At 46.6% G+C, this 16,444-nt stretch overlaps 1 protein-coding gene across 2 annotated transcripts in view; it reads right to left on the reverse strand.

Moving 5' to 3' along the window:
* LOC118370443 (transmembrane protein 235) overlaps positions 1–16,444 on the reverse strand; it is an 88,266-nt gene that overhangs the window by 14,780 nt on the left and 57,042 nt on the right. Inside the window, exon 4 of one of the 2 annotated variants that reach the window (XM_052519643.1) lies at positions 14,105–15,226. The exons of the other annotated variant lie outside the window; for it this stretch is intronic. Within the exon in view, the coding sequence (XP_052375603.1) occupies positions 14,994–15,226 (233 nt within the window). The 3' untranslated portion in view covers positions 14,105–14,993. Of the gene's footprint in view, positions 1–14,104; positions 15,227–16,444 lie in introns of those variants that run through there. 2 annotated transcript variants of the gene reach the window in all.

Here is a 16,444-nt window from a genome sequence, read left to right on the forward strand (position 1 = left end):
TTCCTACCCGACAACAGGCCTGTGGAGCGTGGTTAGATGGAGCCCTGGAGGTCATGTGTTCCTACCCGGCAACAGGCCTGTGGAGCGTGGTTAGATGGAGCCCTGGAGGTCATGTGTTCCTACCCGGCAACAGGCCTGTGGAGCGTGGTTAGATACAGCCCTGGAGGTCATGTGTTCCTACCCGGCAACAGGCCTGTGGAGCGTGGTTAGATACAGCCCTGGAGGTCATGTGTTCCTACCCGGCAACAGGCCTGTGGAGCGTGGTTAGATACAGCCCTGGAGGTCATGTGTTCCTACCCGGCAACAGGCCTGTGGAGCGTGGTTAGATACAGCCCTGGAGGTCATGTGTTCCTACCCGGCAACAGGCCTGTGGAGCGTGGTTAGATACAGCCCTGGAGGTCATGTGTTCCCACCCGGCAACAGGCCTGTGGAGCGTGGTTAGATACAGCCCTGGAGGTCATGTGTTCCTACCCGGCAACAGGCCTGTGGAGCGTGGTTAGATACAGCCCTGGAGGTCATGTGTTCCTACCCGGCAACAGGCCTGTGGAGCGTGGATAGATGGAGCCCTGGAGGTCATGTGTTCCTACCCGGCAACAGGCCTGTGGAGCGTGGTTAGATACAGCCCTGGAGGTCATGTGTTCCTACCCGGCAACAGGCCTGTGGAGCGTGGTTAGATACAGCCCTGGAGGTCATGTGTTCCTACCCGGCAACAGGCCTGTGGAGCGTGGTTAGATACAGCCCTGGAGGTCATGTGTTCCTACCCGGCAACAGGCCTGTGGAGCGTGGATAGATGGAGCCCTGGAGGTCATGTGTTCCTACCCGGCAACAGGCCTGTGGAGCGTGGTTAGATGGAGCCCTGAAGGTCATGTGTTCCTACCCGGCAACAGGCCTGTGGAGCGTGGTTAGATGGAGCCCTGGAGGTCATGTGTTCCTACCCGGCAACAGGCCTGTGGAGAGTGGTCAGTGACTATCCGCAACACAGGTGTGTGTATCCGCAACACAAGTTTGTAAGGCAATTTTGTTTCCCACCGATAGTAGAACGGCAGATACCCAAGTTAAAATAGCAGCACTCTGTCAAAACTCTGTGAGTGCCGCTGCCAAAAGAGAGCGATGTCTCCCTGTCAGCCTTGGTAGTATTATGCGGCGAGAGAGGGCTGAAATATTACGCTGGCTCTATCCACAAGTTGAATGTGATTTGGACTGCCCTAATATATCGTTGCATGGCTGCCAGAACCCCATCGCCATGCTCTGGTCATTCATTCACAGCAACCACTCTAGTCAACACCGGAAACCTTAAAGCGGCAATCAGCAGTAGAAACAATAACAAAGTGGCCTCCCGCCCCTGGTTCAGTAAAAAGCTGAGCGATGGGGCTGGAGAAATGTAAGCACTCTCAAATTCATAGACAGAACTATGGATACAAGTACTGACCATCCTTGATACAGTATGTGCCTATACAACATTTCTATACATATATATTGTTTACAAACATTGGAATAAAACAAGCTTATGTTTTGGGTTCTGATGGGGTACGACAGTTGAATTAAGCTCCTGAGGCATTTATAAGTTATATTCTTCAAGAATCAATGGGTACATATAACTCATTTATAAGTTCTATTCTTCAAGAATTAATGGGTACATATTCCTCATTTGTAAGTCCAAAAACAGATGTAGCAGCAGCTGATTTGGCCCTTTAACACCAAGAAGACTGCAGGTGCCTGCAGCCAAAGAGCTGACTGGACATTGAATTGGAGTGCTTCATAAATTGGGGGATTCTGACTCGCTGTACATGTGCAGTATTTCGCAAGTAACTGTAAATGTTCACACCAGTGGTGAAGCCATTATTACAAAATCTCTCATGAATTTTTTATGTCCCATGGAGCCCTATTATATCAATTGTTTTTTCACAGCAATAGCTAGACTTACCTCGTCTTCTGCATAATGAATGGCTTAGAATCACACTAGTGTGTAGGCCATACCTTCGAGTTCAAGTCCTCAGGATCTTGTACCAATACCATTGCTGCAAACAAACAAACGGTGTCCATGGGGATCATGAGGGCTTAGTTCCTGTATGTGAAGGTTTGAGGTGGCGGCGACTGCGGCGCTGCAGGGCCCTCCTGAAGTCCCGCCAATCATACACAGGTAGAGCTGATGATGATAAAACAATTAGATGGGAAATAATCTGTCAATGTACATTAACTGTTCTGACCTGACAGTCCTGCAGACTCCACTGCCCGGTGACAGTACTGCAGACCCCACTGCCTGGTGACTCCCCTGACAGTCCTGCAGACCCCACTGCCTAGTAACAGTCCTGCAGACCCCGCTGCCTGGTGACTCGCCTGACAGTCCTGCAGACCCCACTGCCTGGTAACAGTCCTGCAGACCCCGCTGCCTGGTGACAGTCCTGCAGACCCCACTGCCTGGTAACAGTCCTGCAGACCCCGCTGCCTGGTGACAGTCCTGCAGACCCCACTGCCTGGTGTCAGTCCTGCAGACCCAACTGCCTGGAGACAGTCCTGCAGACCCCAATGCCTGGTGACAGTCCTGCAGACCCCACTGCCTGGTGACTCCCCTGACAGTCCTGCAGACTCCACTGCCTGGTGACAGTCCTGCAGACCCCACTGCCTGGTGACAGTCCTGCAGACTCCACTGCCTGGTGACAGTACTGCAGACCCCACTGCCTGGTGACAGTCCTGCAGACTCCACTGCCTGGTGACAGTCCTGCAGACTCCACTGCCCGGTGACAGTCCTGCAGACCCCACTGCCCGGTGACAGTACTGCAGACCCCACTGCCTGGTGACAGTCCTGCAGACTCCACTGCCTGGTGACAGTACTGCAGACCCCACTGCCTGGTGGCAGTCCTGCAGACCCCACTGCCTGGTGACAGTCCTGCAGACCCCACTGCCTGGTGACAGTCCTGCAGACCCCGCTGCCTGGTGACAGTCCTGCAGACCCCACTGCCTGGTGACAGTCCTGCTATCCCCACTGCCTGGTGACAGTCCTGCAGACCCCACTGCCTGGTGACTCCCTGAATGTCCTGCAGACCCCGCTGCCTGGTGACTCGCCTGACAGTCCTGCAGACCCCACTGCCTGGTAACAGTCCTGCAGACCCCGCTGCCTGGTGACAGTCCTGCAGACCCCACTGCCTGGTGTCAGTCCTGCAGACCCCACTGCCTGGAGACAGTCCTGCAGACCCCAATGCCTGGTGACTCCCCTGACAGTCCTGCAGACCCCACTGCCTGGTGACTCCCCTGACAGTCCTGCAGACCCCACTGCCTGGTGACTCAACTGATAGTCCTGCAGACCCCACTGTCTGGTGACTCCCCTGACAGTCCTGCAGAATCCACTGCCTGGTGACTCAACTGATAGTCCTGCAGACCCCACTGTCTGGTGACAGTCCTGCAGACCCCACTGCCTGGTGACTCCCCTGACAGTCCTGCAGACAACGCTGCCTGGTGACTCCCTGACAGTCCTGCAGACCCCATTGCCTGGTGACAGTACTGCAGACCCCACTGCCTGGTAACAGTACTGCAGACCCCACTGCCTGGTGACAGTCCTGCAGACCCCACTGCCTGGTGACTCCCCTGACAGTCCTGCAGACCCCACTGCCTGGTGACAGTCCTGCAGACCCCACTGCCTGGTGACTCCCCTGACAGTCCCGCAGACCCTGCTGCCTGGTGACTCCCTGACAGTCCTGCAGACCCCACGTCCCGGTGTCAGTACTGCAGACCCCACTGCCTGGTGACAGTCCTGCAGACTCCACTGCCTGGTGACAGTACTGCAGACTCCACTGCCTGGTGACAGTACTGCAGACCCCACTGCCTGGTGACAGTCCTGCAGACTCCACTGCCTGGTGACAGTCCTGCAGACTCCACTGCCCGGTGACAGTCCTGCAGACCCCACTGCCCGGTGACAGTACTGCAGACCCCACTGCCTGGTGACAGTCCTGCAGACTCCACTGCCTGGTGACAGTACTACAGACCCCACTGCCTGGTGACAGTCCTGCAGACCCCACTGCCAGGTGACAGTCCTGCAGACTCCCTGACAGTCCTGCAGACCCCACTGCCTGGTGGCAGTAATGCAGACCCCACTGCCTGGTGGCAGTACTGCAGACCCCACTGCCTGGTGACAGTCCTGCAGACCCCACTGCCAGGTGACAGTCCTGCAGACTCCCCTGACAGTCCTGCAGACCCCACTGCCTGGTGACAGTACTGCAGACCCCACTGCCTGGTGGCAGTCCTGCAGACCCCACTGCCTGGTGACTCACTTGTACCCTTTTCACACTACCATGCGTGCCGACCCAAACCAACCCGTGCTGGGTTGGTTATTTCTTTTCACATTGGTCCTTTTACACACAGTTCCAGCAACTGTGGTGGATGTGTAACCAGACCGCTGAGCATAGACCAGGTTGGTTTGGCTCAGCTTGGTTTGGCTCACTCGTGTGAAAAGACCTAGGTTCCCTGTTTCTAAATCCATTCCCGGGGGACTTAGATATTGCATATTCTTGAACTATCCCAGCATTAACAGCCCAGCATTAACAGCACTCAGCACTAACAGCCTAGCACTAACAGCCCAACACTAACAGCACTCAGCACTAACAGCCCAACACTAACAGCACTCAGCACTAACAACCCAGCACTAACAGCCCAACACTAACAGCACTCAGCACTAACAACCCAGCACTAACAGCCCAACACTAACAGCACTCAGCACTAACAGCCTAGCACTAACAGCCCAACACTAACAGCACTCAGCACTAACAACCCAGCACTAACAGCCCAACACTAACAGCACTCAGCACTAACAGCCTAGCACTAACAGCCCAACACTAACAGCCCAGCACTAACAGCCCAGCACTAACAGCCCAACACTAACAGCACTCAGCACTAACAGCCCAGCACTAACAGCCCAACACTAACAGCCCAGCACTAACAGCACTCAGCACTAACAGCACTCAGCACTAACAGCCCAGCACTAACAGCCCAGCACTAACAGCCCAACACTAACAGCCCAGCACTAACAGCCCAACACTAACAGCCCAGCACTAACAGCCCAGCACTAACAGCCCAGCACTAACAGCCCAGCACTAACAGCCCAGCACTAACAGCCCAGCACTAACAGCCCAGCACTAACAGCCCAGCACTAACAGCCCAGCACTAACAGCCCAGCACTAACAGCCCAGCACTAACAGCCCAGCACTAACAGCCCAGCACTAACAGCCCAACACTAACAGCCCAGCACTAACAGCCCAGCACTAACAGCCCAGCACTAACAACCCAGCACTAACAGCCCAGCACTAACAGCCCAGCACTAACAACCCAGCACTAACAGCCCAGCACTAACAGCCCAGCACTAACAGCCCAGTACTAACAGCCCAGCACTAACAGCCCAGCACTAACAGCCCAGCACTAACAGCCCAGCACTAACAGCCCAGCACTAACAGCCCAGCACTAACAGCCCAGCACTAACAGCCCAGCACTAACAGCCCAGCACTAACAGCCCAACACTAACAGCACTCAGCACTAACAGCCCAGCACTAACAGCCCAACACTAACAGCCCAGCACTAACAGCCCAGCACTAACAGCCTAGCACTAACAGCCGAGCACTAACAGCCTAGCACTAACAGCCTAGCACTAACAGCCCAGCACTAACAGCCCAACACTAACAGCCCAACACTAACAGCCCAACACTAACAGCCCAACACTAACAGCCCAGCACTAACAGCCCAGCACTAACAGCCCAGCACTAACAGCCCAACACTAACAGCCCAACACTAACAGCCCAACACTAACAGCCCAACACTAACAGCCCAACACTAACAGCCCAACACTAACAGCCCAGCACTAACAGCCCAGCACTAACAGCCCAACACTAACAGCCCAGCACTAACAGCCCAGCACTAACAGCCCAACACTAACAGCCCAGCACTAACAGCCCAGCACTAACAGCCCAGCACTAACAGCCCAGCACTAACAGCCCAGCACTAACAGCCCAGCACTAACAGCCCAACACTAACAGCCCAGCACTAACAGCCCAACACTAACAGCCCAACACTAACAGCCCAACACTAACAGCCCAACACTAACAGCCCAGCACTAACAGCCCAGCACTAACAGCCCAGCACTAACAGCCCAACACTAACAGCCCAACACTAACAGCCCAACACTAACAGCCCAACACTAACAGCCCAACACTAACAGCCCAACACTAACAGCCCAACACTAACAGCCCAGCACTAACAGCCCAGCACTAACAGCCCAGCACTAACAGCCCAGCACTAACAACCCAGCACTAACAGCCCAGCACTAACAACCCAGCACTAACAGCCCAGCACTAACAGCCCAACACTAACAGCCCAGCACTAACAGCCCAGCACTAACAGCCCAGCACTAACAGCCCAGCACTAACAGCCCAACACTAACAACCCAGCACTAACAGCCCAGCACTAACAGCCCAGCACTAACAGCCCAGCACTAACAGCCCAGCACTAACAGCCCAGCACTAACAGCCCAGCACTAACAGCCCAGCACTAACAGCCCAGCACTAACAGCCCAACACTAACAGCCCAGCACTAACAGCCCAGCACTAACAGCCCAGCACTAACAGCCCAGCACTAACAGCCCAACACTAACAGCCCAGCACTAACAGCCCAGCACTAACAGCCCAGCACTAACAGCCCAGCACTAACAGCCCAGCACTAACAGCCCAACACTAACAGCCCAGCACTAACAGCCTAGCACTAACAGCCCAACACTAACAGCCCAGCACTAACCCTTCACTAGCCCTTCATTAGTCAAATCTGATGTGTTGGTGCTCCATTAAACCAAAAATGTGCCCACCATAGGAGTGTCTCCATAGGAATGTCTGGAGAAACATTGCTTTACATAAGCCTCATCTGGTTTCTCCAGCACAATGCACACATACTGTTGTGTTGTTTATAAGGCATTGCAAAAAGCTTAATTTTCTAATTTAAGTGAGCTTGGAACAAATTGGGGTTTTAAAAGCTGTGGTTGTGATGTTGTAAGTCATTGTTCATTTGCATAAAACGTAATTTGCCCAGTGAGCAGAACCAAAGAAGGCTTAAAACAGTTGAAAGTTACAGTGTCATTAGTCTGTCTTTGTGCCAGCCACCTCGTAAGGACAAGAGCTTAGGATTTTTATATTGTGGTAATTGTACATCATTTTGAACATAATTATATGGTCAAATTTATCAAACTTTAGAACCAGTTTGCACTTAATAGTATACTGTATTTGCATTTTATGCGCAATACTAACCTGCACTGACTTCTCACAACATTCTAAAAGAGAGGTTACAAGATTATTCCAATGCAATACTGTGGGTATAATGTCAGTGTATTTTACAGATGTAAAAACTAAGACCGGGATTCAAACAAACCACAATGTGCAGACATCACACTGCACATTAGAATATGCCACGTTCACGTGTTAGACAGAACTAGGAAACTCAGAAATGTCTGACTTGCTTACCGGTTGAATGCTGCACATGTATAACTACTACCAGTTAGCAAGGCAGACATTTTCCAGTTTCCTAGTTCCGGCTAGCACGTGAACCCGGCATAATTTACAATTGAATGGAACCAATAACTCCACAGAAAACTGCCTTTATTAATTGTCAACTGAGGTGTTCTACCAGCTCTGTGATGTTTGTTTGAATCCCAGCCTTAGAGGGGAAAAAAACATATTTTTTTTTTCCTGATAGCTCTTGTTTGTTTCAGGAACATTTCCTCTGCCAAGTTTGCACCTGCTATTTACAAAGACACAAACCCTATGAGAAAATTGCCCAATTGGCAGATTGTCTGCTCAAAGAACAATACATTGATGTTACACTTAGGTTAACACATGGACACTGAGCAATATTGATACATACATGACTATTGACAGCATTTACACTGACATGACATTGCAGCAAACAACAACAGAAGCTGAGGGACCCCAACATCGTATGTTAATGGTGGTCATGAGGCAAAAAGGGATCCCCTAAATGAACAGAAATATTGTCTAGAAATAGGCTAGCAAAGGTCCCGGTATTTTTTTGTCTTGCCTACTACTTACTAAAACTACATACTGTGTACTACAATACAATACAACTTTATTGTCCATGTTACAGTGAACAACGCCAATTTATCTCCTGCACATACTGTGTTTTCCTCAATCAGCTGAAGGTGCAGTTTAGTCCATTGAACCCTGGTTATGTGAGTAACCTTGGATACCTCCTAACGGAGTGGTAAAAACTGTTTCTAGCACTTCTGGCACATTTTGAAATACTTTTCTACCAATTTGGCTCTACATTTTGAACGGTTGGAGCTATTCCCAACTATGACCCATTCCTGAAAGCCTCTCAGTGTGTGTCTTCTGCTTCCACACACGATGCAACCTGTGCAGGACTAGTTAGACGAGAGAGTGATACATCTGAACAGCCTAACTAAAGGAAATTAATTGATTCACCACAAACCATCATACACAAAGAGAATCGGAAGAATAAACCTCAACATTTGGTTGATATTTAATTGTGTTGGCAAGAAACATGAATAATACTTGAAATAAACTAACCCTTAAAATCCTGTTGTTAAAAATCGGGTGAGAATTAGTGTATGTTGATCACTTTGTGCCTTTTTAACCAAATTGATGTTCAATGTCAGTGAGTTGACAGATGATATTCACAGACTGTTGCTTCAATGTATTTTTGCCTGGTGGGATGTAAACACTTTTATTCATATTATTCGATTAACACAGAATTTCAGGGCCAAATACTGCAGCTGTAGCATATTTATTAACCACATACTGTATATGGTACAATAGGTCTATGAGTCACACTGACTACATATATGGTACAGTAGGTCTATGGGTCACACTGACTACATATATGGTACAGTAGGTCTATGAGTCACACTGACTACATACTTGTATATGGTACAGTAGGTCTATGGGTCACACTGACTACATATATGGTAAAGTAGGTCTATGAGTCACACTGACTACATATATGGTATAGTAGGTCTATGAGTCAAACTGACTACATATATGGTACAGTAGATCTATGAGTCACACTGACTACATATATGGTACAGTAGGTCTATGAGTCAAACTGACTACATATATGGTATAGTAGGTCTATGAGTCAAACTGACTACATATATGGTACAGTAGGTCTATGAGTCAAACTGACTACATATATGGTACAGTAGGTCTATGGGTCACACTGACTACATATATGGTACAGTAGGTCTATGAGTCACACTGACTACATATATGGTAGGTTTATGAGTCACACTGACTACATATATGGTACAGTAGATCTATGAGTCACACTGACTACATATATGGTACAGTAGGTCTATGAGTCACACTGACTACATATATGGTACAGTAGGTCTATGAGTCACACTGACTACATATATGGTAGGTTTATGAGTCACACTGACTACATATATGGTACAGTAGATCTATGAGTCACACTGACTACATATATGGTACAGTAGGTCTATGAGTCACACTGACTACATATATGGTAGGTTTATGAGTCACACTGACTACATATATGGTACAGTAAATCTATGAGTCACACTGACTACATATATGGTACAGTAGATCTATGAGTCACACTGACTACATATATGGTACAGTAGATCTATGAGTCACACTGACTACATATATGGTACAGTAGATCTATGAGTCACACTGACTAGATATATGGTACAGTAGATCTATGAGTCACACTGACTACATATATGGTACAGTAGATCTATGAGTCAAACTGACTACATATATGGTATAGTAGATCTATGAGTCACACTGACTACATATATGGTACAGTAGGTCTATGAGTCACACTGACTACATATATGGTATAGTAGATCTATGAGTCAAACTGACTACATATATGGTATAGTAGATCTATGAGTCACACTGACTACATATATGGTATAGTAGGTCTATGAGTCACACTGACTACATATATGGTATAGTAGGTCTATGAGTCACACTGACTACATATATGGTAGGTTTATGAGTCACACTGACTACATACAGTGTATGGTAGGTCTAAAGCTATGTTGGTTTATGAGTCTACATAGCTATAGGTGTACCATGTGATAAACATTTGATTCAGACACACTCCACAACGTGTTTTCACTTATCATGTCACTTTGAGTGTATAGTCTCACACATATTGCCATTCCACAAGGTGATACGTGAGTAAGGTGTGATTGATTAGTATGAGAAACCATTTTCAGCCCCAAGAGTCAACACAATTTAATGTTAGCAACATGAGGGTTTGAAAGGAGTTTGAGCGTAATAAAAACCCAGGTAAGATGACACAGATGTCATTTTCTATACGGGAGTAGTTGACTTCGGTTGAACTTCAGGTGAACTGTGTGGGATTGAGTTTCAGTGATGGATACCTTCTCACAGATCCAGAAGTGCGATTCACTGCACAGTGTATCGCTCCAGCTTTCCTCTGGGCTAGAAGAATATGACCATCGTTCAGCACGGTCCTCCCTGCCATGATAGTTATTACACTGTCCGCTCCCCTTGTAACGATACAGAGAACCTCCAATGTCCAGTGGCATTTAATGATTAATGCTTTATTTAGGTGATAACACTGTTCTTCACTCCTGGACCTGGAACACACTGGAATAAATCAGCTAACATCGGTATAGCGTTGCCAAAATCCGCTAACTTTACAACAATTCCCTAATTACCCCATGATTCCAGCCATGTTCTAACCGGGATTTCTGGATAACCGGGTCATTTTTGGAAAGCTAGAATTCATGCCTGTGTAATGCATGGATAAATACCTAATAATAGCAGAGAAAAATCATGAACATAATTCACTGACTTTCTACTCTGCCCACTCACATATGATACTTCAGCTCTCTCTCTCTGAAATTGTTTTAATCAGTCTGTCATTTTTAAACAGACGCCCTTATTGTTCTCTCTCTCTCTCTCTCTCTCTCTCTCTCTCTCTCTCTCTCTCTCTCTCTCTCTCTCTCTCTCTCTCTCTCTCTCTCTCTCTCTCTCTCTCTCTCTCTCTCTGTCTCTGTCTCTCTCTCTCTCTCTCTCTCTCTCTCTCTCAACCATACATACTCCTAGCTCTCTCTGCTCTCTCTCTCTCTCTCTCTCTCTCTCTCTCTCTCTCTCTCTCTCTCTCTCTCTCTCTCTCTCTCTCTCTCTCTCTCTCTCTCTCAACCATACATACTCCAGCTCTACTGCCTGCCTCTCTCTCTCTCTCTCTCTCTCTCTCTCTCTCTCTCTCTCTCTCTCTCTCTCTCACCTGTTCCTCTCAGCTGTTTATGATCACCAGGTCTGCGTCTCTCCTCAGACAGTCCTGTCTGTTCTCATCCCAGGATTTCACCTCAATAGAGATGAAGTACAAACTGGATTCCAAATTCCTCCGTCCCTGTTGAGAAGGTTGATCTGTTGATAAGAACAGAGGAACAGACTGAAAAACACCCACATGGACACACACCTTTCATTCAGTTACCTCATTATCAGGGTTTATAACTCACCTATCACAGAGAGCTTGTCTGAAGATCGTCTCTCTCAACCTGCATCTGATCGCTCTCTGTAGGAAGGTTTGTGTTTCTGGTACATACAGTAGCTGATCGCTCTCTGTAGGAAGGTTTGTGTTTCTGGTACATACAGTAGCTGATCTCTCTCTGTAGAAAGGGTTATTGTTTCTGGTACATACTGATCTCTCTGTTTAGGAAGGGTTTTGCTTCTGGTACATACAGTAGCTGATCTCTCTCTTTAGGAAGGGTTATTGTTTCTGGTACATACAGTAGGTGATCTCTCTCTTTAGGAAGGGTTTTGTTTCTGGTACATACAGTAGCTGATCTCTCTCTTTAGGAAGGGTTATTGTTTCTGGTAAGTACAGTTGCTGATCTCTCTGTTTATGAAGGGTTTTGTTTCTGGTACATACAGTAGCTGATCTCTCTCTTTAGGAAGGGTTATTGTTTCTGGTACATACAGTCGCTGATCTCTCTGTTTAGGAAGGGTTTTGTTTCTGGTACATACAGTAGCTGATCTTTCTCTGTAGGAAGGGTTATTGTTTCTGGTACCTACAGTAGCTGATCTCTCTCTGTAGGAAGGGTTATTGTTTCTGGTACATACAGTAGCTGATCTCTCTGTTTATGAAGGGTTTTGTTTCTGGTACATACAGTAGCTGATCTCTCTCTTTAGGAAGGGTTATTGTTTCTGGTACATACAGTCGCTGATCTCTCTGTTTAGGAAGGGTTTTGTTTCTGGTACATACAGTAGCTGATCTTTCTCTGTAGGAAGGGTTATTGTTTCTGGTACCTACAGTAGCTGATCTCTCTCTGTAGGAAGGGTTATTGTTTCTGGTACATACAGTAGCTGATCTCTCTCTGTAGGAAGGGTTATTGTTTCTGGTACATACAGTCGCTGATCTCTCTGTCTTTAGGAAGGGTTTTGTTTCTGGGACATAAAGTAGCTGATCTCTCTCTTTAGGAAGGGTTGTGTTTATGGTACATACAGTAGCTGATCTCTCTCTTTAGGAAGGGTTGTGTTTCTGGTACATACAGTAGCTGACCTCTCTCTGTAGGAAGGGTTGTGTTTCTGGTACATACAGTCGCTGATCTCTCTCTTTAGGAAGGGTTTTGTTTCTGGTACATACAGTAGCTGATCTCTCTGTTTAGGAAGGGTTATTGTTTCTGGTAAATACAGTCGCTGATCTCTCTCTTTAGGAAGGGTTTTGTTTCTGGGACATAAAGTAGCTGATCTCTCTCTTTAGGAAGGGTTGTGTTTATGGTACATACAGTAGCTGATATCTCTCTTTAGGAAGGGTTATTGTTTCTGGTACATACAGTAGCTGATCTCTCTCTTTAGGAAGGGTTTTGTTTCTGGTACATACAGTAGCTGATCTCTCTCTCTGTAGGAAGGGTTATTGTTTCTGGTACATACAGTAGCTGATCTCTCTGTTTATGAAGGGTTTTGTTTCTGGTACATACAGTAGCTGATCTCTCTCTTTATGAAGGGTTTTGTTTCTGGTACATACAATAGCTGGTCTCTCTCTTTGGGAAGGGTTATTGTTTCTGGTACATACAGTCGCTGATCTCTCTGTTTAGGGAGGGTTTTGTTTCTGGTAAATACAGTAGCTGATCTCTCTCTTTAGGAAGGGTTATTGTTTCTGGTACATACAGTCGCTGATCTCTCTTTTAGGAAGGGTTTTGTTTCTGGTACATACAGTCGCTGGTCTCTCTCTTTAGGAAGGGTTATTGTTTCTGGTACATACAGTCGCTGATCTCTCTGTTTAGGGAGGGTTTTGTTTCTGGTAAATACAGTAGCTGATCTCTCTCTTTAGGAAGGGTTATTGTTTCTGGTACATACAGTCGCTGATCTCTCTCTTTAGGAAGGGTTGTGTTTATGGTACATACAGTAGCTGATCTCTCTCTTTAGGAAGGGTTATTGTTTCTGGTACATACAGTAGCTGATCTCTCTCTTTAGGAAGGGTTTTGTTTCTGGTAAATACAGTAGCTGATCTCTCTCTTTAGGAAGGGTTTTGTTTCTGGTACATACAGTAGCTGATCTCTCTCTGTAGGAAGGGTTATTGTTTCTGGTACCTACAGTAGCTGATCTCTCTCTTTAGGAAGGGTTATTGTTTCTGGTACATACAGTAGCTGATCTCTCTCTTTAGGAAGGGTTGTGTTTCTGGTACATACAGTAGCTGATCTCTCTCTCTGTAGGAAGGGTTATTGTTTCTGGTACATACAGTCGCTGATCTCTCTGTTTAGGAAGGGTTTTGTTTCTGGTAAGTACAGTAGCTGATCTCTCTCTGCAGATTAGTTGGGTTTATGAACCTTTTTTAGTCCTTTGTTACTACTGGTATGCAATTGACCTTTGGCACTAATTGCAGGTGGAAACCCAAGGAGAACTTGTTAGTAAGGGCAGCTACTGTGTGTGGGACTAAAATAGCCCACTGAGACAGTATTTCAGACTAATGATCATTGTTCTACATTGTGAGTGTGAGGAGTTGCGTATGTTAGGGTCATTAGGATGTGCTGCAGCATACACAACAAACCCATTTCCTTTGTTAGCCCTCGTAGTCCGTATGATTTAATGTTACTGTGGCAAGGTTTGAAAGGAGTTGGAACATAACACAAACACACACAAGACTGCCATGATGCAAGTACAAGGCAGGCATCTGTCTCCTAGACAATTATTCGCTTAAAGCATTTTGAAACTTGGATCGTTTCCTTTTTTCCAAATTAAATTCTACAATGTCTATTATCATTACGATACACAATTACAGAGACAAGTGGACTGAGAATCCAAAACCAAACTTCCCTACAGCAGTAATGTCCTTAGTGATTAATGTTGTGTCTTTCTTCATCTCACAACAACTCATTGATTAGCAAAGAGCCACAACATTAATAAATTAGTAGATTGTGACAATGTATGGAATGTGCTGAAAGTAGCTTCTGGGCTGTGAACCCTGAGTAAACCAAAGAGTAAATAGAGGAGCTAAGTAATCAAAGCCTTATTCACTACTGTTGCCCTCCAGCCATTGAGGATGCGAAAGCATTGCTCCTTTGTAGCATTCGAATCTAGTGAATTGCTATGTAATATCGCCAGAAAGAGTGTATTTTTGTGTGTCCTTGTGTATGATTGGATCCTTGCAAATTTCTTTCAATTAGCAAAATAGAACTGCTGCCCCCAATAATGAGACCATGTGTCCAGAGAGGGATGAATTGTGGAGTTATTTTGCCCCTGAGACTGTCCTAATATGGACCAGTAGCTCAGAGGAGAAAGCTAGAACATGTAACATACAAGTCAGTCCTTTGGAGTTGCAATGAACTGGGGAGTTTGATCAGTGGTCACAGTCAGGGGTCGTGTTCATTAGGGCACGCAACAGAAAACGTTTTAAAATGTTTGGCAACAGAGAATGAAAATGACTGATTCTGAATGGACCCTTCCAGAAGTCCCTTCCAGTTTCAGTCCGTTCTCTTTCCCTCTTCAGGCCATGGCGATAATGGTGACTCCATGGTCACGTCCCATGAGATGGGCCTTACGTGCAGCCAGCATCAGCAGCAGGCCTGCGGTCACCTCCAGGCTGAAGGAGAGACAGGCCATACCCAACGACCAGCCATAGGACACATGGACGCTGGCCAGAATCTCAGGTTCCAACAGTTCCCGAGCCCGTTGGCAGTAGCTGACGTAAACGCTCAACCCGGAGAGGGTGAAGAGACCTGGATGGATACAGACAGATAGTCAAAGTTTGGCCGGGATTCAATCAAAGGCACATTATAGAGCAGCACACTAGACAGCTGACAATACACTTTTTAAAGTTACTTTACGTTCTTGCCATCATCTGCAGTATTTACCATAGTCCAGTTTGCTGTTCTGGAACGTGCATTGGATTGAATCCAAGTTACTCAAATACAGTGAGTGATCAAGTATTTCCTTCATTGTTCTAATTATAGATTGACTCTTGGGAGTGTCCGGCGTTGATATCTATTTATAATTTATCATTATTCTGTTGGATGCATAAAAAAGCATTGGAGAAGATCTGAGGTCCCTCCCCCTCGGACCATCTCTTCCAATGGGTTTCAAGAGGAGGTGAGGTGAGAGGATTGTGGGAAAAGACATTTGAGATCCGCTAGAGGTATTAGCACACAGCTGTCATGCAACACAATGTACAAGGTTAGAGTTGTAATTATCAGTATGGCAAGAAATACACATACCACAGTCACAGTAAGTGTGACAGACATCACTGTGCTTGCTTAGCTTAACCACTTCATCCCTAACAAGCTCAACCCAAGACTAGAACCCTGGACCACTGCCTCACAAACACACCTGACCACCCTCCTTGATAAAGTCTTAGCCAACAACACTAGTGAATAGCTATATATTCAGCAGTGTGACTAGAGGCACTTCAAGCTGGGGAGTGAGGTTACGAATCCCCAACTGTTTCTACAGTATACGACCTGTTATAGCTATGAGGGCAAAAATAAATGATTCATGAGACCATCTCTCGACCGCTGAGCTAATATCTCAGACATCTCAACAGTCAATTCCACAGTATACCCACAGTCTAGTTGTTTTCTCATAAACAAAAGACCAACAGGCAATATAACAACCGCAGGCTTTGTTCACTGTTTCCTCTCATTTTCCCATGGAGACCACCGAGGTCAGTAGTATCATCATAGAGCTAGCTTGTTCCAGCTTGTTGTCCACAGAAACCCACTACTACTATCCATGGAATTCAACCTATTTACCTAATCAGTGTTTAACTAAACCCTGTGAGGTATAATACATCCTTGATGCATTAAGTTACAGTATAACGATCTGATGGAGATGATGTAATCCCAGCTAGATGGGCTTTTCACGCTGTGTCAACATTATTATAATCTAGTTATGAGGAAAATGTTTGCAAACATCTCAACGTCCTCTCAATCTCTCGGTAA

Source organism: Oncorhynchus keta, chromosome 5 (assembly GCF_023373465.1).
Source record: "Oncorhynchus keta strain PuntledgeMale-10-30-2019 chromosome 5, Oket_V2, whole genome shotgun sequence".
NCBI lineage: Eukaryota > Metazoa > Chordata > Actinopteri > Salmoniformes > Salmonidae > Oncorhynchus > Oncorhynchus keta.